This window comes from Sceloporus occidentalis, unplaced genomic scaffold (assembly GCF_023333645.1).
Source record: "Sceloporus occidentalis isolate IW3139 unplaced genomic scaffold, rSceOcc1.0.p SCAF_1, whole genome shotgun sequence".
NCBI lineage: Eukaryota > Metazoa > Chordata > Lepidosauria > Squamata > Phrynosomatidae > Sceloporus > Sceloporus occidentalis.
In genome coordinates, this window is record NW_028316981.1 from 146,641,134 (window position 1) to 146,665,347 (window position 24,214).

General features: G+C 43.1%; 1 protein-coding gene across 3 annotated transcripts in view; it reads right to left on the reverse strand.

Moving 5' to 3' along the window:
* Positions 1 to 24,214, reverse strand: part of LOC149322365 (dual specificity mitogen-activated protein kinase kinase 6) — a 213,608-nt gene that overhangs the window by 108,722 nt on the left and 80,672 nt on the right. For all 3 annotated transcript variants that reach the window (XM_089540393.1, XM_089540409.1, XM_089540401.1), the window contains exon 2: positions 5,047 to 5,110. In XM_089540393.1, coding sequence (XP_089396519.1) covers positions 5,047 to 5,110 — 64 coding nt within the window. The remainder of the gene's footprint in view (positions 1 to 5,046; positions 5,111 to 24,214) is intronic.

A 24,214-nucleotide genomic window follows, 5' to 3' on the forward strand; every position in this document is an offset into this window, starting at 1 on the left:
CAGCCTGGAAGAGACTTTATTTATCTAATCCATGCCAGAAATAGCTACGACTAAAGTGAGCTTTGACATAAATCCCTTCTTTATAGTGGGACATAAAGGGTCAGTCATTCTTTTTTTAAGGACTACTCAGCTGCTAGCCTGACACAGAAAACACTAACAACGGGATTTTACCTGGATAATTGTAATGATTTTTGGTTCTAAGTACATGATATTTTTTGTTGTTGTTGTGTGCCTCCAAGTTATTTTTGACTTTATGGTGACCCCAAGAGGAACCTATCATAGAGGCTTCTTGTCAAGTTTCTTCAGAAAGGGTTTGACATTGCCATCCTCTGAGGCTGAGAGAGTGTGACTTGCCCAAGGTCACCTAGTGGATTTTTATGCTCAAGTGGGGAATTAAACCCTGATGGCCAGAGTTGTAGTCCAATGCTCAAACCACTAAACCACACTGGCTCTCTCTACCTATGAACTTAATAAATTTCAGTTGCAGGGTGGTACATAATGGTATCTCAAACAATAGGTACACAGATATAGATAGACTTAGTTAGGAGTAGTCTATTATTTTTCAAGTTAGAAACCTCCTGGATTAGGACATCCTCAGCCCTGCTTGAATGTCATACACTTTTCCCTAGACTCCAAATACCTGCCAAGCAGGAAATCTTTGATATGAAAAGTCTGGCAGAGAGGGCTAGAACTACTTCTTTTTCAGGGAACATTTTTTCTAGCCAAAAGGTAGAAAGAAGGGATCTCCCTGTTTATATGCCTCCCAAATGATTGATGGACCAGATGGGGAAGTTACCTGCGACTAAGCCTGTTAAAAGCATAATGTTTCTTTGGTCCTTTAATACTTTAGTTTGAGCCTTAAGATAGACCACGGGTTTCCCAGCCCTATGGGAGATTTCTCTCTCCACCCAACCAAGTTACAGGCAAACAACTGGCTTATACATCTGGGGCCCCCAGGCCCCGGTGATGGGAGAAGCATCATACATACTGGATAAAAAGCATATACAAATGACCAAGGTAGTTTTGCCACAGCATTTTTTCCATTTTGAATTGGATATTTCCTGTTATTAAGGATGTGAGAACACCCTTCATTGATGGGATTAAATTAGGACTGCAACTTTTAATATTAAAGATGTCCTTTCCTTTGTTGTATGCTTTAAATGCCCAAGTTACTTGAGGGAATGCCTCTCCCTACGCAATCCTCCCCGCACTCTCAGAACATCTGGAAAGAACCTATTGAAGTACTCAAAAACCAGGCTAACAACAACTTCTTACAGAACATTCACAGCTGCAGCACCCAGTTTGTGGAACAGTTTGTGGAGATCCGTCTTATCATCACCTTAGATGCCTTCAAGAAGGCACTAATGACAGATCTCTTTCGGCGGGCCTACCCACCTGATCTTTTATAAGAGATCTTAAATACTCCGCTTCTGATCTGATTGTATGAATATTAGTGTGAATGTTAGTTGATGATCCATTATTTTAGTGAATGAATGAATGAATAGTAATGTTACTGTTTTAACGACTGTATTTTACATGGAATTGTTTTATTGCTGTAATCCTGCCTCGATCCGCAGGGAGAGGTGGGAAATATAAATAAAAATTATTATTATTATTAAATAGTTAGTATGTTTTAAATAGCTAATGACGTTCATACCTGTATCTCAGAGCAAAGAAAGAAAGTGGTAGCTACTGAAAAGCACTGATGCATCCACCAATTTGTCACCATCAGTTGTTAATCATGTGAAGCATGGCTAAGAAAATACATTGAAATGTATGGCAAGGGCAGGAATCCTGTAGATCTCCAAATATTGCTGGATTACTATTCACCCCTCCCTAAATGCTGAGAAATGCAGTCCAACAACCTCTGGAATGCAGTCCAACAACCCATTTGATTCCCATGTCCAACATAAAATGAATTGTACTAGGTGTTACCAAAGGAAACAAAGAGGACATCTATACTGACCAAATAAAACAGTCTCGCCTAGTTTTCACAACTGTCCAAATGATGTGCTGGACAACTGGAGCCAAATTCAGGCCTTTTCATCACCTTAGGGCTTTAATCCAGAGGGAGAAAATGTGGAGATTTATCCTGGTTTTGAGAAGAAAATCTGAATGTGTGTGAGAGAAGGATATTCACCACATCAGGGAGTTTAGAAATTCATACATTCGCACACATAGGGGGAGGCAGAGGAAAAAGAACCAGAGCAGCCATAACGATGCAGCCACACATATAGCGATTTATCAGACTATATGTGTTCAAAAGGGAGAACTGTGTGGACAGTTCTCCCAAATTTGCTCTGTATGTGTACACAAACCTGTGGTTGCGGCCGAATGGGTAACCTGAAGATAAGATGGATTTTCCTGTCAATGTAGATGCACCCAAAGTAACCAAATGAATGCATGATAGGTTGTTTATGGAAGCAGCAACATATCTTGACTATTTTGTTAAGCCTGGACCTCAAAAGAATAGGCTTACTGTGGACTTAAGAACACAGTCTACCTATTATACTGTAAGTGATAGATGATTAAACTGTCAATAAAAGTACCGGTAGCTTTACTCTTTCCTCAGAGCTGGATTATAGAAATCCTATCCCATTCTGACAATCCCACAAAAATTTTTATTATTGCACCCTCCTCTTTCCAAGTCTAAATAATTCCACATTCAAGAAATATTGCATCAATCTGTGATACTCCTCTATCATGGGCATATTTAATTTCACTTAGGTGTCCAAGTATGGAGGTCAATAATGTTGCTGGCTAAAGAATCTGTTGATGATACAGGAAAGGCCTTTTGAAAGATCAAAGAAGAAATCCAGAACAGAGAATGGAGGACAGAAATTGTTGTCCATAAGAAATTTTAAGCTGGCGTCAGGGAAACATCTTAACAAGACTTTCTATTGACTGCAACAGCAGTATCAGGTTCCTAGTGAAGATCAAGCTTCTTTTCATTGCTGAGTGCTCTGTTGTCTGTTGCATAAAGAGGAGAAGGAGGGAGGGCACTACAAATGTTTATCCTTAACGCCTGCAGTCAAAAAGGCACCATCACCTAAAACACACCCTTTCTAAGAGAAAAGGCAAGCTGCAAACATGCTACATGATGGTGAGAACAACAGGCTCTTGTCCAAGTCTAGTACCAGATAGAAGGAATGAGCCAGAAAGGCCTGGCTCATATAAGCCATGATGAAAGCCAAGAGTCTCTTGCATAATAGCATGAATGGTTAAGAGCAGTAATGTAGACTCAAGTTGACAAGTCTGATTCAAGTCACTTAAATGACCCAACTTGGCCTGGCAATAAATGACATGCTGATTAGACTTGTGGCTTGTATATTTTTGGCAATTGACTTTTTGGCCTGATTCACTTCAAGCTACTGACAAAACCTAGCCCTAGAGCACATGACATGTTTCCTGGAGGTGAATAGCAAATGTGTTAGGGTGGAAGAACCCTTCTAAAGCTTTTGAAAAGCTTTAGAAAGCTTCTCTGAGCAGGGACAGGCTGCTCAGTGGACCTCAATACTCCACCTCAAGCCTACTGACTAACATGCTTGTTGTTCTCCTCCAAGAAAAATGTCCCACCTCCCTTCTTTATATTAAATTGGCTCCAATACTTTAGACTCAATTTGAGATTTGATTTGAAAGTATTGTATCTTGCAAGAACTTGAGACTCGAGGTGAGACCTGAAGGTAGAGACTTGACTTGAGACTTGGAGTAAGACTTGAAAACATCACTTCCTCATATAACAAGGAAGCCAGCAAATTTCAAAGATCCAAGGTGCCCTTCTTTACAGGGAAATCTAAGCAGAGATGTGTTTAGCTGAAAGTCATATAACTTAACTCCAAGCATAGAAACTACTGTGTATTCACAACAGGGCTTTGACAGACCTTTTAAAAATGTCAAACCTGGGTGTTTATTAAAAGTGGCTCAAGATAGCACATGAGGGGCAGGTCTTTGAATTAGGGAAAGAAATCACCACTCATGTTGGAGTATGTGCTTGCTTGTGGGATCTTGACTATAAACTACCATTTTCTGATTGCTTTTACATCATATACTTGTTGGCTCTTTGATCAAATTATTATGTTATCACATATTCCATGATGATTAGATCTTGTATTTTGTGTACAGGCCTTAAACTCAGGGTCAAGACAAGAAATGACATCTGGTAGCTCCTCACATGAACTCTAAAACACACCAGACAGGAAAGTGATTCTGTCTTTTGGGTTAGTGCTAACGTTAATTAGATAATTTGCCATCCTGTTCTTGACTTAGAAAGTATATTCATTTCTATCAATTTTGGGCATCATTATGAAGCATTTATTTATTTATTTATTTATTTATTTATTTAGTATCCCACTTTTCTCCCAAAATGAGAGTTATTCACAAACCATTCTCCTTTCAAATCAGTCACATCCAACACATATAAGCTCGTATTATTAACAGCATGCCTTTTCCACTAACAGTCAACATCCTTTCAAATACACCCATTTATATATATTAAATATATATTAAACGGGGATAATCTGCACTGAGACTTGATTTCCCCAAAACAATGACAGGTTGATTACTGAACAGTGCACCCTTGCAACTCCAGGAAAAATATAAAGACTCAATAGTAAAAAATGCATGAACAATCCCTTCCTTTATACAATGGCTTCAGCCTAAGCAGCCATAAATTCACTTGCCAGTTTGCTGGGTAGCAAGTACCCCAACCCCTCTGCCAAACAAGCACCACACAGGTTGCTGCCCCAGTACTCTCATCTCCACTGATGTTTCCAAACAGGTAAGAGAGAATACAAAATCATTCCCCAAAAGGGAAGAGTCTCCCTCTGCTGTTGCCTTCTCCTCCTATTTCTGCAGGATTCTGAGATTACCCTGCCCTTCTCCCAAGCTTTCCCTGCCTATGCCTCAGGTTTCAAGGGATGGTAATGGTGGCAGCCACAAATAATGACTTATTAGATAGTCAAAACAATGTTTGATGGAACCCAACCTTAATCGCTCTTCCTCCCATACAGTCTTGTCCCCCAAAATGAGAGTTAAAGATATACATACGTAGAGCTTGTCTGTGGTTGTTCAAATGCTTCTTTAGGTATTTTCAGCCCAGGTTTTCTCCTGCCTGGGGGAAGGGGAGAAAGAACAAGAAAAAAATTAAAATTACTTCTCATTAGCTTCTGGTCATATCTTGGAAAACAGAGTCTGTTTGCAGTATCCGATCTGATTTGATATAAACACCAGCAAAGTAAGGGAACACACTGAGCACAGAGCTCAATATATCTAGTTCTTTTGTTGAAACTCAGTTTATTCTTCCAGTTCTTCTAACCGATACAGGCACCAGTTAGGCACATGTCTGTAGAGAGTCAGTATTACACTCAATTTGGCTTCCTGACATGACCATCTTGCCTTTAAAAATGATATTTTTTTAATGTTTCTAATTTAACAAGAAATGGAGGGGAAAATCCAATATGTGCAAAGCATCTATACAGATTACATGCAATAAATAAATAAATAACCAACCAACCAACCAACCAACCAACCAACCAAAACAAATGTCTGTGCCTGTCTTCTAATCAAAATTGCTTTTGTGCAGGGCCCTCTTGTTCAGAACATCTAGGCCTGAATCTTTCTAATCCCAAAACATTGTGATATCTATGAAATCACAACTGCAGCATCATGGAAGAAAGGAGGCAAAATCTGCATTTCTCTCTCTCTCTCTCTCTCTCTTAAAAAAACTGCATTAATTGAACAATTCATTCTAAGGGGAAAAACCAGAGTTTGTACAAGCGCTAAAAGCAAATGCATGGGTCATGCAGTGATGGTAAGAGTCTATCCACTGGCAAACATTTCTATAAACCCACTCAACCCAAACTATTACCTGTTACAGACTGCCAAAATAAAGCTGCTTCGGGTCTCTTTGGAGGTATGCTATTTAAATGATGCATGGGTCCTAATAGTCCGGAAGCTGCACCAAAGCTGCACTCCAGTGCTTAGGAATGGAGTGTGGCTTTGGCGTGACCTCCGGACTCTTAGGACCCATGCATCATTTAAATAGCATACCTCGACTTCCTGTTGCGATGGTGAATTGAGAAGACGTGCTCTGAGGTAGCTCCCAGAGCAGCGGTCTGCAAGGCACGGTGTCGGGGCTAACTGATTGTTGGCTAAACCCATTTCGGGAGGAAGAAAGGGTCAGACGGGCTCTATGGAATCCAAATCACCTCAGGCTGGACTGTGAGTTAGAAGTTACTCTTAACTCCTCTCCCAGAGAGTGTGGACAAAGAGTCGCCGCGGCCGTGCCATTTGCACAGCTAATTGCTGTTAAAGACGCCTGCAACTTTTTAGAATAATGTCTGAAGTTTGTGAAGTCTTTTTTTTCTTTGAAGCTTGAAAAATGCGGAGTGACCTGAATGAGTCTTAGCAATACCGTGAGGAAACCCTCTTGGAAAGGAGAGCTTTATTAAATTTTGGTTTGGTTTGGAGAAACTTTTTCTTGAAGAACAATAACAATAATAACGTGAGCGGAACGGAATTGTTATTTTTATTTAGATATTTGGATACCCAAGGAAACAGTTGAAAAGGACAGGTTGCTTACCTGTAATGGTATTTCTTCGAGTGGTCATCTGCGAATACATACAAATGGGTTGTACTGCGCCTGCGCAGTGCCTTCGGAAACTTCTGGAATCACTAGGCAAAGTACACTTTGCAACATGTTGAAACTTTTTGGCGGTAACCCCGCCCATCCCCTATAAAGCCTCCGTTCCCGCTCTTTTCCCCAGTTCCGCAATTTTCCGCCATGTAGGCGACAAAAAAATGAGCCAATCAGAGCAGGACACTGAGGGGAGGATGGGCGGGTTTTGTATGTATTCGCAGATGACCACTCGAAGAAATACCGTTACAGGTAAGCAACCTGTCCTTCTTCTTCGTGGTCTCTGCGAATCATACAAATGGGTTGAGACTGGCAAGCTAAGGTCAGCGGAGGTGGGAGTGTCATGATACCTCAGTGAACCAATAAGTTAATGGTCAATAAAGGATAACTGAACACAAGCATAAGAGTTGATTTTTTTTGTTTGTTTTTTTTTATATACTTGCAAAGAAATCCCACCTTATGAAACAAGCCCAAACGAGGGCATCCAACACCAAGCATTGAGTCCTTCGAGAATGCCTAGGTTTGTGCTGTCTGCACGGAACACAGTAGACAGCTAAACAAATCAATGTAGTCCTGATACCAACACAGCCCTCCCGAAAGCTGCATCCCTTTTGGCTCTAGTGTCCAACCTGTAGTGTTTAATAAAAGTTAAAGGTTGTGACCAAACAGCAGCCTTACAAATGTCGTCCAAAGGAACACCAGACAGGAAGGCAGAAGAGGCCGCTACTGCCCTTGTGGCATGGGAACGAATCCTGGTCGGCAAGGGCTTGCCCAAAAGCTCATAAGATAGGGCAATAGTACTAGACACCCACTTAGAGAGCCTCTGAGCCGACACGGGCAGTCCTCTCTTCGGTCCCGAGTAGCACTGGAACAGTCTCTCAGAGCAGCTCGAGTCCCTAGTTCTGTCCAGGTAGAAGGCTAGGGCCCTACGGACGTCCAGGGAGTGCAGGGCCCTCTCGGTATCGGTAGTCGGGCTCGGTGCCAGGGTAGGTAGAACAATATCCTGGCACATATGGAAGGTGGAAACAACCTTGGGTAAGAAGGTAATATCTGTCCTGAGAACTACCTTGTCCAAGTGAAATCTAAGGAAGGGCTGGTCCCGGCGTAAGGCACAAAGTTCGCCCGCACGGCGGGCAGAAGTGATAGCCACCAGAAATACCGTTTTCCAAGTTAAAAGTCTAATGTCAGTGGTGGCTAGAGGTTCAAATGGTTTAGACTGTAAGGCCCCCAACACCGTCTCGAGGCTCCAAGCTGGAGTCGGTAAGGATACCTGAGGGTGTAAGTTATTGCATCCTTCAGGAATCCCTTGACCAGGGGGTCCTTGAAGAAAGAGGGCTTGCCGTCAAACTGGAAGGAAGAGCAGATACCGGACAGGTAGCACTTAACAGATGTGATACAGAGGCCCGCATCAATCAGGGACATCAGGAATTCCAGGACCACCGGTGTCGTCACCTGGGCTAGGAAGAGGTGTCTGTCAGACAGGAATCGAAGAAATCTGTTCCACTTAAGGCTATAGGACTTCTGGGTGGCCGGTTTTCGGGCAGCCAAGATGACATTCCGTACCGAGGCCGGTAGCTGGGCTAGGGATGGATTCTCCATGCCACCAGGGGAAGGGTCTCGATGTCCGGATGTCGAACCCGTCCTCCCTGAACCGTGAGGAGATCTGGCCTGGGCTCGAGCCGGAGAAAGTTGGCTCGAGAGAGGTGAAGAAGGCAAGGAAACCAGGGCTGTCCTGGCCACCAAGGCGTGATCAGGATCGCGGCGGCTGCATCTGAGACCATCTTGGAGACCGTCCTGGTGATCAACGGGAAGGGGGGAAAGGCGTAGAGTGCTATCCCCGACCATCGGAACCCGAACGCATCCCCAAGGGAGTCGTCGTCCGGCGTCCGGGAGCAGAACTGGGGACAATGGGAGTTGTACACGGTTGCAAACAGGTCTATCTGTGGGGTTCCCCATCGGGCAAAGAGGTCGTGTACAGTCTCTGGGTGGAGTCTCCACTCGTGGCATGACGAGGGGGACCTGCTTAATAGGTCCGCATGCGAGTTCTGGGTGCCTGGTAAGTGTACTGCTTGAAGCAAAATGTCTCGGGCGATGCACCAGTCCCAAAGTCGGAGCGTGATATCTAGGAGGGTGCGCAACCTGGTGCCCCCTTGTTTGTTCAGGTAGTACATCACCGTGGTGTTGTCTGTCCTGAGCTGGATGACCTTCCCCGACAGTGAGGACTCGAAAGCTTTTAGGGCCTTTTCCACCGCCAACAGTTCTAGCGCGTTGATGTGGAGTGCCCTCTCGTCTAGGGACCAGATGCCCTTGGCCCACAGGTCTAGGGCGTGGGCTCCCCATCCTTCTTCTGATGCATCCGTGGTCAACACCAACTCTGGCTGGGGCGTCGAAAAAGGCATACCGACGCAGACGTTCTGGCAGTCGAGCCACCAACGGAGGGAGCGCATGACTGGTCTTGGTACGGTGAGTCTGCGGGAAGGGGGGTCTCTCTCCAGGTCGAAGACCGACAGGAACCACGACTGCAGCGGTCGAGAACGAAGTCTTGCCCACGGAGTGACGAATGTTGTCGACGCCATGTGGCCCAAAGCTACCTGGACGTCCCTGGCCATAACCCGCCTTCGGGCGGTGCACCTGCTGACAGCTCGAGCCAAGGCCTGAAAACGGTCTGGAGGCAGGAATGCCATACAACTGTCTGAGTCGAGGATGGACCCGATGAACCTTATCTGCCTGGTGGGGAGCAGTTGGGATTTTTCGAGATTGACCACCAGTCCCAGGTCCCGTAAGAGCTCGAGTGTCTCTGAGGTGTGCCGTTGCAGCTCTTGACGCGAAGGGGCCACGAAGAGCCAGTTGTCCAGATACGGGAAGACCCTCATGCCGTGGCGATGTAGGTGAGCTATCACGGGCGCCATGCACTTGGTGAAGATGCGAGAAGCTGTAGATAGGCCGAAGGGGAGGACGTTGTATCTGTAGGTGTCCGTCCCGACGGCGAACGCCAGAAACCTGCGGTGGGACTCCCGGATGCTGACATGGAAATAAGCGTCCTTTAAGTCGATAGTTGCAAACCACAGGTCCTGCTGCAACAGAGGTAAAATAGAAGCAAGCGTTACCATCCGAAAACGGCGATAAGACAGGTAAGCATTCAATTGTCTAAGGTCCAATATAGGCCTGATTCCTCCGTCAGGCTTCGGGACCGTAAAATAACGGGAGAAGAAGCATCTAGGAATGTTGACGGGATCGACAGTGGAGATGGCGCCTTTGGCGAGAAGGGTGCGTACTTTGTCGAGAAGGGTGTCTGAGGGGGGTGTGGACAGGATAGCTCCAGTTGGTGGGAGCTCTTGAAATTCAAGGGCATAACCCCTACAGACGATGGTGAGGGCCCAAGAATTGGTGGTGATTGTGGCCCAGGTGTTAGAAAAAGGCCTCAGTCTGTCCAGGAAGGAAGGGACAGGAGAAATGACGGAGTACGCTGCGTCCCCTCAGTTTCTCTTCTTACTTGGGTCCGAATCTTGCCTCCTGTAATTCTTTTTGTATTTGGGCCCCGACCGACGGCCCGAGGAGGAGGAAGACTGGGACGGAAAGCGCTGTCTGGCCTGATCCTGGCGCTGGAAGGGCCGATCCTGTTGGTAGGGTCTCTGGCCCTGGCCATACCACTGGCGTACAGCAGTGAAGCGCTTGCGAGAAGATGACTGGGGGGAAGAAGACATACCGTGCTTCTTAGCCACGGTTCTCATTCTATACTTGAAATTAAGCTTCTTGTCGGTCTCGTGATGGAAGAGGCCGTCCTCGTCGAAGGGCATGTCCTCGATGGTAGAGCGAGCATTTTGGTTTAGGTCCGAAGACCTTAGCCAGGCGTGTCTGCGGAGTGCTATGGCAGCCGCCATAGACTTAGCGGAGCAGTCAGTGGCATGTCTGGCTGAGGTGATGAGCCACCCTCCAATCGAGTGGGCCTCGTCACGGACCTCCGAGAGGATAGCCTGGGACTTGTCAGGTAAGTCCGGTATGAGAGGGGAGACTTTTTCCATGAGCCACTGGATGTACGCGCCCATGCATGCGTTGTAATTTGCCACTCTCATGCCCAACGCCGAAGAGAAGTAAGCCTTTTTAGCCAAGGCGTCGATCTTCTTGGCCTCCTTGTCCGAGGGCATTAGGGAAGCCTTCGGGGTGGACGCACGTTGCGAGCCCTCTACAATGGCTGAGTTTTGTTTGGGGTGGCCAAACAGCCAAGATGGATTCGACGGTGAGATCCTATAGAGGGACTCGACCTTCCTGTTGTTAGATGCCGTAGATGCAGGGGCCTCCCAAGAGCGCCTGGCCAACTTCTCCAAGGAGGGAAGAAGAGGTATTGCTGGCGGGGTAGGCAGTCTACCATGGACTCGTCTCTCGATCGGGTCCGACGCTTCCTCCTCGGTCTGAGAGATTTTAATGTCCAGAGCATTGCTCATTTTAATGACGTGCTCCGCAAAGGTTCGGACGTCATCGGACGGGGAAACTGCACCCGGCTGAGCAAAATCTTGGTTGACCGACTGATAGTCATCGTCCCGGGAAGAGAGTGAGTCGTGTCTTGGACGATAACGGACCTGGGAAGATGCCTCCTCATCCGACTCGAGGTTCACGACGTCCGGGTCGGTAGTGGCTTCCACGCGACGGGGTGAAAACGCCGATACCCTGGAGGGTCTAGAAGAGGCTCTCGGTCTGGGCCTCCGATCTCGGTGCTCGAGGAAGGACTCGACATCATCCTGAGGGACTAGTTTATAGTACCTGCCCGTTTCAGAGTCATAGTAATAATCAGGCTCCGGGTCTCTGGATGGGGACGGTGACACAACCCGACGTGTGTGGGTAGGCATCGGAGTCGGCGAGCGACAGTCATCTCTGGAGCCAGCAGGAGAAGCGGGTTCCGAGAGGAGTTGAACAGCCTCCTCACCAGTGTGACGGAAGGTGGGTAGAGGTTGGGACCCCAAGGCTAGATCGAGGGGACGATCTGCACGGCTGGTATCTGTGTCATGTGTCTTGGAGGTCGAGGTCCTTGCCCTCTTGGCCGCCAGGCGCGGATCTGATGGTCGGGAGTCGGTATCCGACGGTCTACGGTCGGCATCCGAGCGCCTGCGTACGGTGTCGGAGCGGACTTCGGAGCGAACTAGAGGAGTGCCCTCCTGGTCTCATTCCAACGAATGGTGTCGTTTTGGCGCTTGAAGGTCGTCATCCAAGGAAGAAGAACGGGGCCTCTTAGATGAAACATGGACTGCAGCTTGAGTCGAAGACTTAGTCGCTCCCGGAGACGTCAAGGTCTTGGTAGACGAAGGTCTCGAAGCGGAACCCGACTTCGGAGTGGTAGAAGTGGGTGCCTTCGGGACAGAGGATCTCGAGGCAGCGGTCCGGCTCTCCTTGGGGACCTTCTTATGTCTTTTGTCCTTCTTAGGAGGCTTGGAGACCTGTTCGGACGGGCCCTGGGACTCAGATGGAACATCCACGGCGAGGGCCGGCGGATCAACTGGTGGCGGTTGAGTCGGAGTCTCAGTAAGGGTCGGCAGGGGAGTTGCGGTCGAAGACGAAGCTCCCACAGAAGACATTGCCCCCGAAGTGAAGACTTTGGTATAAATCGCAGCCTTCAATCTGGTCTCCCGATTTTTCCTCGCTTGAGGGGTTAGAGACTTGCACAAGGCACAAGAGGCTGGGACGTGAGTCTCCCCCAAACACAGAAGACAGGATGAATGGGGATCCTGGCCCAGAATCTTACCCCCACACACGGAGCACTTCTTAAAGGGCACCGATGGCATGATCCGAAGAGCGAAGTCAGACGGTCCGGTTGGCAACGAGCGAGGAAAACAAGCCGAGGGAGAGACAAGCGCGAGGTCAAAAACAGTCCGGGGTCTTGATAGCCAAAATCAGTTCAAGGGCAGGGCAGAGAAGAGTCAAAAAACGGTCCGAGGTCAAATTTCCAGTGATTCCTTATCTGAGATAGAGAGCGAAGTTCCTAGTGGCAGCTAACGCGGCGGAAAAAAGGAACTGGGGAAAAGAGCGGGAACGGAGGCTTTATAGGGGATGGGCGGGGTTACCGCCAAAAAGTTTCAACATGTTGTAAAGTGTACTTTGCCTAGTGATTCCAGAAGTTTCCGAAGGCACTGCGCAGGCGCAGTACAACCCATTTGTATGATTCGCAGAGACCACGAAGAAGAAACAAAGTTATTTTCAAATTTTTCTTTTTAAATTTGGAAGCTTTAGTTGTTGCTGAAGCAAGTATAATTAACACTTCAAAGAACTCTAATTACCCTCAGCTGTTAGCAAGTCACACTTCCCTCTCAGCTGTTATGAAGTTATTTCCCCTTTCGCTTCACAGCAGTTAATTACCATTCAAATTGATACGAGTGCTGCAGAGACTGTTTGGATACTAGAACTTAGGACGTCTGAGGCGCAATTTTGTTAAACCTTTTCCTTTTCAAATGGACATTAGAAAAAAGACCCAGACGGCCAAACTTGTTACTCCGCAAACAGTTAGAAGACTGTCATTTGAACACACCTCGTTACCAAGTGACATTAATTCTAACATGTTGGAGGAAATTAAAAAATTAGTTTTAGACTTAAATGAAAAAGTATCAAATCTATCTGTGGATATGACATCCCTTAAATCAGAAATACACTCTGAAATTCGCACTGAGCTGAAAGAAATAGGCAAATCTATGGACAAAACTATGGGTGAGCTTGCAAGGATGAGAAAAGATCTTGATAAGGTTAAGGAATCCTGTAATGCAAATGATAAAAAGATAGCCGAAGTATCTGTGACACAAAAAGTTTGTATGGCTGAATCCTTGAAATGGGAATGTAAAGCCAGGGAAAAAGCAGTGAAGATCCGTGGCTTAAAAGAGACTGAGGGGGAAAATTTAATGGACTCTTTGGTTCCGGCTATAGCTGACTTCTTAAACATCGATACTCAAATATTATCTTGGGATAGATCGGATTTTTAGATTAAATTCATTGGTGGCGAAACAAAAGAAGATTCCAAGAGATGTAATCGTGGTTTTCCTGAGAAAATACTCCAGAGATCAGCTGCTGGAGAGGCATAATGATACACCTCTGGAAGTAGATAACCAACTCTTACAACTTTATAAAGATGTCCCTGCTTGGGTTCTCAAGCAGAGAAAGGAATATAACTTTTTGACAACACATCTTAGGAAGATTAATATTCCTTATAGATGGATTATACCAGAGGGTCTTTCTTTCTGGTATCGTAAAAAACGTTACGAAGTAAAGTCAGTAACAGAGGCGAAAAGATTGATGGGTTCTATTTTTAGATCTCAAAGAAAAGATTCACAGCGTGATAAAATAGAACCTACTGAAACGAAGCCGGAGATAAATGAAACGACAGGATATAACTTGAGATATAACCATAAGAAAAATCTCCCCGAGCCAAATAAAAAGGCAGAGGACACAAATAATCTGGATGTCAACCAGACTACATTTTCCTCAAATTCATCGCGAATCGACTCAGAAACCCAAGCAGCCCAACCTGATACTATCAGAAATGATATTGAACTTTTGTCAGAGCAAGAATTGGATAAAAGTGATGATGAGACCCATTCTATTCAAGACAAAGATATGACCTCTTTGAGACTGGATGACAACACCTCCACCGTTACCTGTCATGAGTAAGAATTTAAAAATTTTTTCTTGGAACGTTCAGGGTATTAACAGGGTGATTAAGAGGCAAAAGATTTTTCATTTTGTATCAAAGTCAAAATACGATGTACTTTGTTTTCAAGAAACACGGGTCAAAAAGGATGAGGTTAAATATTTAGTAAATAACAGATTGGGTCAATGTTTCGTTTCTGCTAATGCTAAAAGAAAAAAAGGGGTAGTTATATATATAAACCACTATTGGGAAGCTATAGAAGTTTTAAATGACCCGGCGGGACACTTTGTCGGAATCATTGCCAATATACATGACAAGAAAATATTTATTTGGGGGGTTTATGCCCCCAACACAAATAAAGACGGGTTCTATCAGAAATTATTTCAAAAGGTTAAAAATGTTAATTTTGACGAAGCCGTCTTTATGGGGGATTGGAACGCTGTTTGTAACCCCCGATTAGACAGGATGTCGTCTCAGCAAATAAAGCCTAAACAAGGCAAACTTCCCCAAAGCTTTTTTGACCTTATAGAATTCTGTAATTTAGTTGATGTGTGGAGACTAAGAAATCCAAATGAAAAAGACTTTTCATTTTACTCGCATGTCCATTCATCATGGGCTCGGTTAGATATGTTTTTGATTTCGTCGTCCCTTTGCACACGAGTTAAAAATATAAGCATGTCCACCAATTTCACATCTGATCATAAATCTGTCAGTATGGAACTATCATTTGGCTCCCGCAAATTCAATTGGAGAATGAATACAACCCTTCTCAATGATGATAAAATAGTGGATGAAGCCAAACATGAATTGGATAATTATTTTAAAGAGAACATGTTGGAAGAAACCCCAATCAATATTATTTGGGATGCTTCAAAAGCTGTCATGAGGGGTTTCTTCATAAAAAAGAGTTCAGAAATTAAAAAGATAAGGGAAAGAGAACTACACGAATTGCAAAATCAACTTCAGATAAAAGAGAAGGAATATTCTAAAAATAGAGATGATAGAAATCTTATTCTGGAATTGAATATAATTAAGAAACAAATCTCCATCTTACTGACAGAAGAAACAAACAAAAAGATTAAATACAATAAGCAAAAAAATTTTCACTCTGCTAATAAACCAGGTAAATTCTTAGCGCATAGGCTGAGAAAAGAAATACATAGGAAACAAATAACTAAGATAAAACATGGTGGCAACATCTTTTCTAAGCAAAAAGAGATTGAAAAGATATTCATAAATTACTATTCGAGTTTATTCAAGGAAGATAATATTTCTGAAGATCTAATTACACGTTACCTGAATGATAAGAACTTTTTTAAGATCTCATCGGAACATCGTGATCTGCTGAATAAAGAAATTACAACACAGGAGATACAAGCCGCGATTTTGGCTGCTAAATCGGGAAAAGCAGCTGGTCCGGATGGCTTCCCAATCGAGTATTATAAAACCTTTATAGACAAGATTGTTATCCCCTTGAAATTAGTCATGAACAATGTATCCCATGGTGACATCCCACGAACTTGGCTTGAATCTTTTACATCTTTAATCCCAAAGACAGAGGATGAAACACCTGAACCTAAAAGCTTTCGCCCTATCGCTCTCCTTAACGCGGATTATAAAATCTTTGCCGCTGTTCTAGCCAACAGACTTAAATTCATACTTAAAGAATATATCCATCTTGACCAAGTCGGCTTTTTACCAGGAAGAAGGTTAAGAGATAATGTTCGACATGTGTTAAACCTTATAGACTATCATGGTAAAAGCTGTGATAGAATATTGGCTTTATTATTTGTTGATTATGAAAAAGCCTTTGATAGAATCAATTGGAAATTTATAAAGGAAACTTGTAAGAAGGTTGGTTTGGGAGGAAACTTTGGTAGCTGGCTGGATCGGATATATCAGAAGCAATCAGCCAATTTAATTATCAATGGTGAAAGGTCTAAAACAATACATATTTTCAAGGGTACTAGGCAAGGTTGCCCTCTATCACCTTTGTTATTTATTTTGGTTTTGGAGCTTTTAAATATAGAAATCCGTAACAACAATGAAATACATGGCGTTAGATTAAGAGGGGATACAATGAAACTCAAAGCCTATGCTGATGACGTCATGTTATCACTTTCCAAACCCTTGCAGGACATTGAAAGAACAAATAGATTGTTTAAACAATTTGGTAATGTCTCTGGACTTGTAGTTAATAGAGATAAGACTGTTTGGCTGACTATTAATTTGGATAAGACGGATAGAGAAGATCTATCCAGACATTCTGGTTATAAATTAACAGACAAGGTAAAATACCTGGGTGTTTGGCTTACTAATAAAAACTCAGAACTATTTAAAAATAATTATGTTAAACTTTGGCAAAATGTCAAAAAAGATCTGAACAAATGGTGTTAAGTTAGGACTTTCCTGGTTGGGTAGGATCGCAACGATTAAAATGTCCGTACTTCCCAAAATTATTTTTTTGTTTCAAACGATCCCTATCTTAGAAAATGACCGACCCTTTAAAGACTGGAACAAGGATATCAGCCGTTTTGTTTGGGCCGGTAAAAAACCCAGGGTCAGATTCAAAATTTTATGTGATAAACCGACTCGGGGTGGTTTAGGTCTTCCTGATTTGAAAACATATTTCTACGCCTGTGCTTTCGACTGGATGGTCGATTGGTTTAATTTGCAAAACAAACAGCTTTTGAATTTAGAACTATCTGATACGGTGTTTGGGATTCATGCCTTTCTATTTTATAATAAATTAGCCGCCAACAAAGAATTTACAAACCATACAATTAGAAAGGCATTGTTTCGTGTATGGAATAAGTTCAAGCTGATGTTGTACCCGAAATTGCCTCTTTGGACCTCAATTAATGAGGCCTTTCATAGAAACGATGTAATTTGTAATAACAGATGGGTAACTTATCAGGACTTAGTTTTAATAGACAAAAAAAACTAATAAGATAACTATGAAAGCGCAGGATGAATTGGAAACAGAGGGTTATAATCTTAGTTGGTTCTTATATCGTCAGATTAGAGAGAGATTTTTATTTGATTTGAAATCCTTTAACATCTACACAACATACTCGACTGTGGATAAAATAATTCTGGGGGTAAATAAGAAAAAGATTTCTAAGTTTTATAATCTCTTACTGGATCTAGAAATGCATGAGGAAACCATAAAACCCTGTATGATCAAATGGGCACAGGAACTGGAGGAAGTATTACCATTATCGCAATGGGAAAAAAATTGGAATGTTAGGCTTAAGTATACCACTTGTATAGCCCTAAAAGAAAACTACCATAAAATGCAAAATAGATGGCATCTCACTCCTATGAAACTTTGCAAAATATATAAAGAGCAGAGCCCAATGTGTTGGAAATGCGGCAACTGCCCGGGTTCTTATTTTCATATGTGGTGGAACTGTAAAATGGTTAATAAGTATTGGAAACAGATTTATGGTAAGATGAAGCTAATTGTCAAAAAAGATTTTGGTTTTGATCCTAAACTTTTCCTCCTAGATATGATTGCTGATAATAGTCTCGAGGCCAAACATGGCAAACTCTTCTTTTATATGATCTCTGCTGCACGCATAACTCTCGCAACATATTGGAAAGGGGAAGCAATACCCTCTTGGAAGGAATGGATAATGAAAGTCATGGACTACATGGAATTGGACAAGCTAACATGCTATATTGAGAATTTAAACTGGAACAAAGAAAAAATGGTTTGGCTCCCTTTGGTTGATTTTTTAAATTCAGGGAAACTGATTTAGATCTAAATATACTGCTCACAATCTTTTCATATTGTAGTTAAATAACTTCTATTGGTAATTCAAGAAAAATACATAAGATATTAATTTATACATCATATCTATATTGGTAAATTGGTAAACGCAAGTGTGGTATGATATACAGTATTTGGTGATTTTCTTTTGTATCAAAGTACAGCTTGGCTATGTCACGTTCTAGATCACTCCGCAGGAAGTCAATGTGGTGTGCTTGTGACTTTGTAAATAATTGTTTTATGTTTAATGTTGTTTCGTCCATGTATTGCATTATGTATTATGTACTCTGTGGATATCTGAATGTATGAATGTGGATTGTTGATGTGTTTATGTATTTTATATTTGTTTTGGTGGAAATCAATAAAATATATATTAAAAAAAATAATAAAAAAATAAATAGCATACCTCCAAAGAGACCCGAAGCAGCTTTATTTTGGCAGTCTGTAACAGGCCTATGTTTGAAATAACCTACTAAACTCAGCCTAAACTATTTTGAGGTTGAATACAGACAGGACACAATACTAAACAAGCTAGGTCAGGTAAGCTAACATTTTATTTTAGTACTGAATCTGTTTTTAATTTTGGAAGGAGAGGAACCGGTTGAGTTAAAATAGCAAAACCCTGGGAGAAAATAGTTTGGATACATGATCTCTCTACTTCCTCATGGTAGGAACAGTAGCACTCCTATGCATGCATGGCTGAAATTAAAAACTTGATTCTCCTGCAAGTTCCTTTCTGAGTAGGCTTGCCATATCCCGCCTGGGGGCGGGACTTTCCCGGTTTGGGACGGGTCCGCACGGTCCTGCCCCGGTTTGGCCCCGCCCCCGGGATCCCATCACAGTGAGGCCCTGGAAGGCTTCACCTGGGGCTTGGGAGACACTGTCTCCCAGGCCCCAGCGAAGCCTTAGAGCAGCTCCGCGATCGCGGAGCCCTGGAAGGCCTCGCCAGGGCTTGGGAGACACTGTCTCCCAGGCCCCAGCGAAGCCTTGGACAATGTTTTAAAATGTAGGACCTTTTTTTAAAATTTCCTGGCCAGGAAATTTAAAAAAAAAAAGGGTCCTACATTTTAAAACATTGTCCTACATTTTTCCCGGTTTGGAGGTCCTCGGGGATGGCAACCCTATTTCTGAGTTCCAGCTCCAACAGTCCCATTAAAAACAAACACTGGCTGCAGTTGCAAGCTACTGCAGGAAAGAACATGACAGATGAGAAAGCAGAGTAAATGAACAAAACCAGACAAATAATGTTTTGTTCTTGTTTCTTTTATAAAATGGATGTAAATTACCTTGAATTAACTTACCTTAGTAATTATCTTACTAATTACCTTAGTAATTATCTAACTAAGGAGCTATACAGACCGCCCCAAAAAGGCAGTCTGCAGCTGCTCCTTTACTGGCCAGATTAGGTCTACGGCAACCTCACACTGCGGCCTCGATATGGCCTGTGGAGAGCGCAAAAAGGAGACGCAAAAAGCAGCTCCTTTTTGTGCCCTCCAAGGGGCACCATAGCTGAGTGGTGTCATGATGCCGTGTGTCATGTTGATCAGCATGTGCCAAAATGGCGCCCCAGGGACATGGTTAGGGTATCCAGCATGTGGATGCTGCGCCCTAACTCTGCCCACAGGCCAGCACAAAATGCCGGATTGTATAGGACTTAACACATCTTTCATGGAGTAAGAGTTAAGCCTACCACTTGTTTTGTGTTTAAAAAGATGAATGTATTGGTACACTTTTGTTGCATTAAAGCAACAATGAAACATAAAACAGGACACTTATGCAACCTCATCTAGCACAGCAATGATAAAAAAGCCCCTCAGGTGCTTTGACTGCTTGGAAAAAAATTTACTGTCCCCACAAGAGAAGGTCCACCTTGAGGAAATGCAAGCAAACTACAACTATTTAAACAAATGTACACATAATACTTAGACGTCTGATTGTGCAGTAAGGCGTGCAAGAGTTCATGATCATAAAAGATCCAGGCTGTATACTTCTTTTGGCCACTTGTCCCAAAATTCAGCTCATATATCCCTTGATGAGTCTATGTTATCATCAAATATTTGAGATGCAGCACAGTACTGTATTGCAAGAGCAGAAGATGAAAACTGGGAGGTACCTCATTCAAAGTTGAAATCTCAGCTAGGTAAGCGTATCTCTTCTTCTGTCTCAGCATCTTATTTGTAATGGTAGTGGTCACTGCATTCATGAACAAGGGAGTGCCTTTGAAAAGCACTAAGTTTGTCCTTGGAATTTGTCCCTCACATGTATCATCATCTCATTCCATTCCCTCCCTCAAAAATGAATAAATATCTACAGAGGAAACACCTTTCCTGCTCCTGCTGTTATGACAAAAGGTGGAATGGTCTAAGAGGAACAGCTCCCCCAACATTAGCAGTCTGGTTGTCCTCCCACCACCCTCCCACATTGTGTGTGTGTGCTGCATTTTTTCAGGCCTTCTCATCTCCAGGGATGACCAGACATCAAGGACAATATGTGCAGGAAAGCGGATTACATACATGTCACATGTGTACATCCCTGGATCATCATCACTGTGCACTTATGATTTCATTTTGAACAAAATTAGAAAAGCCTGAGGAGGAGGTGGTTCCTGCAGCATCTTATTTATTTATTTACTGTATTTATACCCCGCCCTTCAGCATCTTCTCAATTATAAACCTCAAGGGCTTTTGTTTTTCTGTTTTTCAGTAACTTCAAAATTATGGAAAATCCATCATCACCTTCAGCTTCCATTGCAACATTAGTTACTGAACATTTCCTGTTTTATAAAAACAAACATGCTTCCGTCCTATTTCATCTGTAGCTTCCAGCTACTGCAATATGTCCGTCTAGGAAAAAATGAAGCTGCCACTCTATGAACACAGATCTCCACTTTCCATTTAGCTGACAATTACAGGTGGCCAAGGGACATTGGCCAAAGTATGCAAGGGGAAAGGTTGTTCTTAGTATGAAAAGACAGTCAATAGTCACTGTAACAGGAAGAAGAGGGGGGAAAGTAGAAAAAACTGCTCGTTATATGACCATAAAAACGGGAAACCTCTGATCTTGTGGACAACGTAAACATTTTAAAGTAAGGTGACAAAAGTGCTGAAAGTATTGGGTGTGGGACAAAATAAGGTTCTGAATACAGTATATAGTATTGACTGTCTATAGTAAACAATTCAGGAAATGTTGAAGCCATGAGAAAAAAATTCCCCAAATTTGGAGCGTGAGGGGGGGGGGGAATGCAACATTGGCACCCTTTACAGATCGGAAGTCACTCTGTTATTTTAAGGATATAAAATGTTTTACATGTAATGTGGCTTGGCACAGTTGTTTATTTATTTATTTGAACAATAATTACCTTTATATTACTTTATTTTTGTTACAAGTGAAGTTATGAGGTCTCAGACTGTACGGAATATCTAAACTATAAGGAATCTTTTTGATGTTAACAGTTTGAAAGGAGCAGGCTAAAAACAATAAAAACAGAAGAAAATAATCAACACCAGCAGAGGAAATTATTTTGTCTTCTCTAGTCTTTACGATGGCTAATGGAGTGCACTGAGGAATTCCAAAGGAAAATCAGCATGCACTTTATAGACTACAGCAAAGCCTTTGGCTGCATAGATCATGAAAAGCTATGGAACACCCTTAGAGATATGAGAGTGCCAATATATCTGATAGTCCTGATGATGAATCTGTACTCGGGACAAGAGGCCACTCTTAGAACAGAACACAGAGAAACCAAATGGTCACCAACTGGCAAAGGGGTCAAGCAAGGCTGCCTGCTTTCACCCCATCTTTTCAACTTATATGGAGAACATATTATAAGAAAAGCAGACTTGGACACAAAAGGAGGAGGAGTAAAAATAGGAGGAGGGAACATCAACAATCTAAGATATGCAGATGACACCAGACTATTAGCAGACAATATCAAAGACCTAGAGCAACTACTGAGGAAGGTCAAAGAAGTAAGTGCAAAGGCAGGCTTACTGTTAAAAATAAAGAAAATTAAAATAATGATTATGGAGGATCTTCACAAATTCGACTTAGACAATGAGATCATAGAAATAGTACAAGAGTTCGTATACCTTGGATCAAACATTGATCCTAATGGGGACTGCAGTCAAGAAATCAGAAGACTAAGGGGCTCTGCAGACAGCCCCAAGGGGCTGCCTCCAGCCTCCCCTTTTACAGCCAGATCGGGGCCACGGCAATCACACACCGTGTGTGCCCCTGATCTGGCCTTTGCAGAGCACAAAAAGGAGCTGCAAAACTTGGCTCCTTTTTGCACCCTGCAAAGGATGTGATAGACGCGGCACCGAGGCTTTATGGCGCTCCTTCGGCACTGCATTGTGTGGACGCAGAGCCAGAGGAGCACTGTGATGCTGTGCATGTGCGGAGCAGCATGCACTGTCACACCGCCCTGGAGGCAGAGTTGGGGCATGTGTCATGTGGACACTATGCCCCAACTCCACCCCCAATCCGTTCTTTAAGGCTGGTCTGCACAGAGCCTAAGAATGGGGAGGGCAGCTATGAAAGAACTAGAAAAGATCCTAAAGAGGAAAGATATAAATTTGGATGAAAGTAAGAATCATACAAGCAATTGTATTCCCCATTACTATGAATGGATGCAAGAGCTGGGCAGTTAAGAAAATGGACAAAAAGGAAAATAAATTCATTTTAGATGTGGTGCTAGAGAAGAGTGCTGACAATACTGTGGACAGCAAAAAGAACAAAAAAAAAAAGGGGGGGGGGGGGCTCCTAAAACATATCAAGCCTGAAATTTCCCTGGAGGCAAAAATGACTAAACTGAGACTGTTGTACTTTGGCCACATCATGAGAAGGCATGAATCATTAGAAAAGACAATAATGTTAGGAAAGATGGAGAGAAGTAGAAAGAGAGGAAGACCACATGCTAGATGGATGGACTCAATTAAGGGGGGGGGGGCACGAGTATGAATCTGCAAGAGATTAGAAGAATAGTGGAGGATAGGGAGTCTTGGACATGTCTTATCCACAGGATCGCCATCAGTCGAGATTGACTTGAGGGTGTTTAACAACAACAACAAAGTCTTCCATAGTGCCAAGCAGACATAAAGTACTCATTCTCACAAAAAATAACGTTCTCCTACACAGCTTTCAGAGACAATTTTGGGGATTAAATCTATGACCACCCCATCTTAAATATTTTAATCATTGCTGTAAAATATTCCACAATCCATTTTCTCATTTTTCCCAAGAGGAAAAACGGCTTTGGGGGGGGAAAACCAGGAAAATTATTCCTTCCCCATTTGTTTTCTTCTTCCACGTCTACACATGTCTAATTGTGCCCCCTGCCCCTATTTCACCAGGGCAGACCAAGACATTTTATTACCTAAAGCAGAACATAAATATTGTCCCTGCCCCTCCAGACTAGAGCCAACACATTAAAAGGTTTTGATGCAACAGTAAGACACCAGGTCCTGCCTTTGTCTATCAATGCCCTCTGTTATCTAGATGCTGACCTAGGTAGGTCACTTCACTCATATAACTGGAATGGCCCTGGTTTTGAGATAAGTTTTCATCAGTACAGAAGCTTCAGAGCATACACAGTGTCCCCTTACAGCCAAGGCCACCAAATTAATTTCAACTGAAACATTGGATGCAAGCTGTGCTAAGACAATGCCACTGCCTCGGTTGAAATTAAACAGGACTTTCCATATTATTATTATTATTATTATTATTATTATTATTATTATTATTAACCTTTATTTATGAAGCGCTGTAAATTTACACAGCGCTGTACATGCAATCTTTTTAGTTAGACGGTTCCCTGCCCTCAGGCTTACAATCTAAAAAGACATGACACAGAAGGAGAAGGGAGTGGTGGAGGGAAAGGGTAAGAGGTCCAGCAGTTCCTCTCTACCTCCGAGGCCTGGACCAAGGAAGATGGACTGGAGGGAGGGCTTGGCTTCATAATGGATGGTTAATCATTTTCCAGGGAAAATACATACTCTCAAGTAGGATAATGCATATACAATACATAGCAATACAGGAAATGGTTTGATAAACAGGCACCAAAAGAACATCAAACAGTAAGCGACAATTATGCAATGCCTGGGAAGGCTTCTCTGAACAGGATGGTTTTCAACTCCGTTTTGAAGCTGGTTAAAGAAGTGATGGCTCTTGCTTGCGGGGGAAG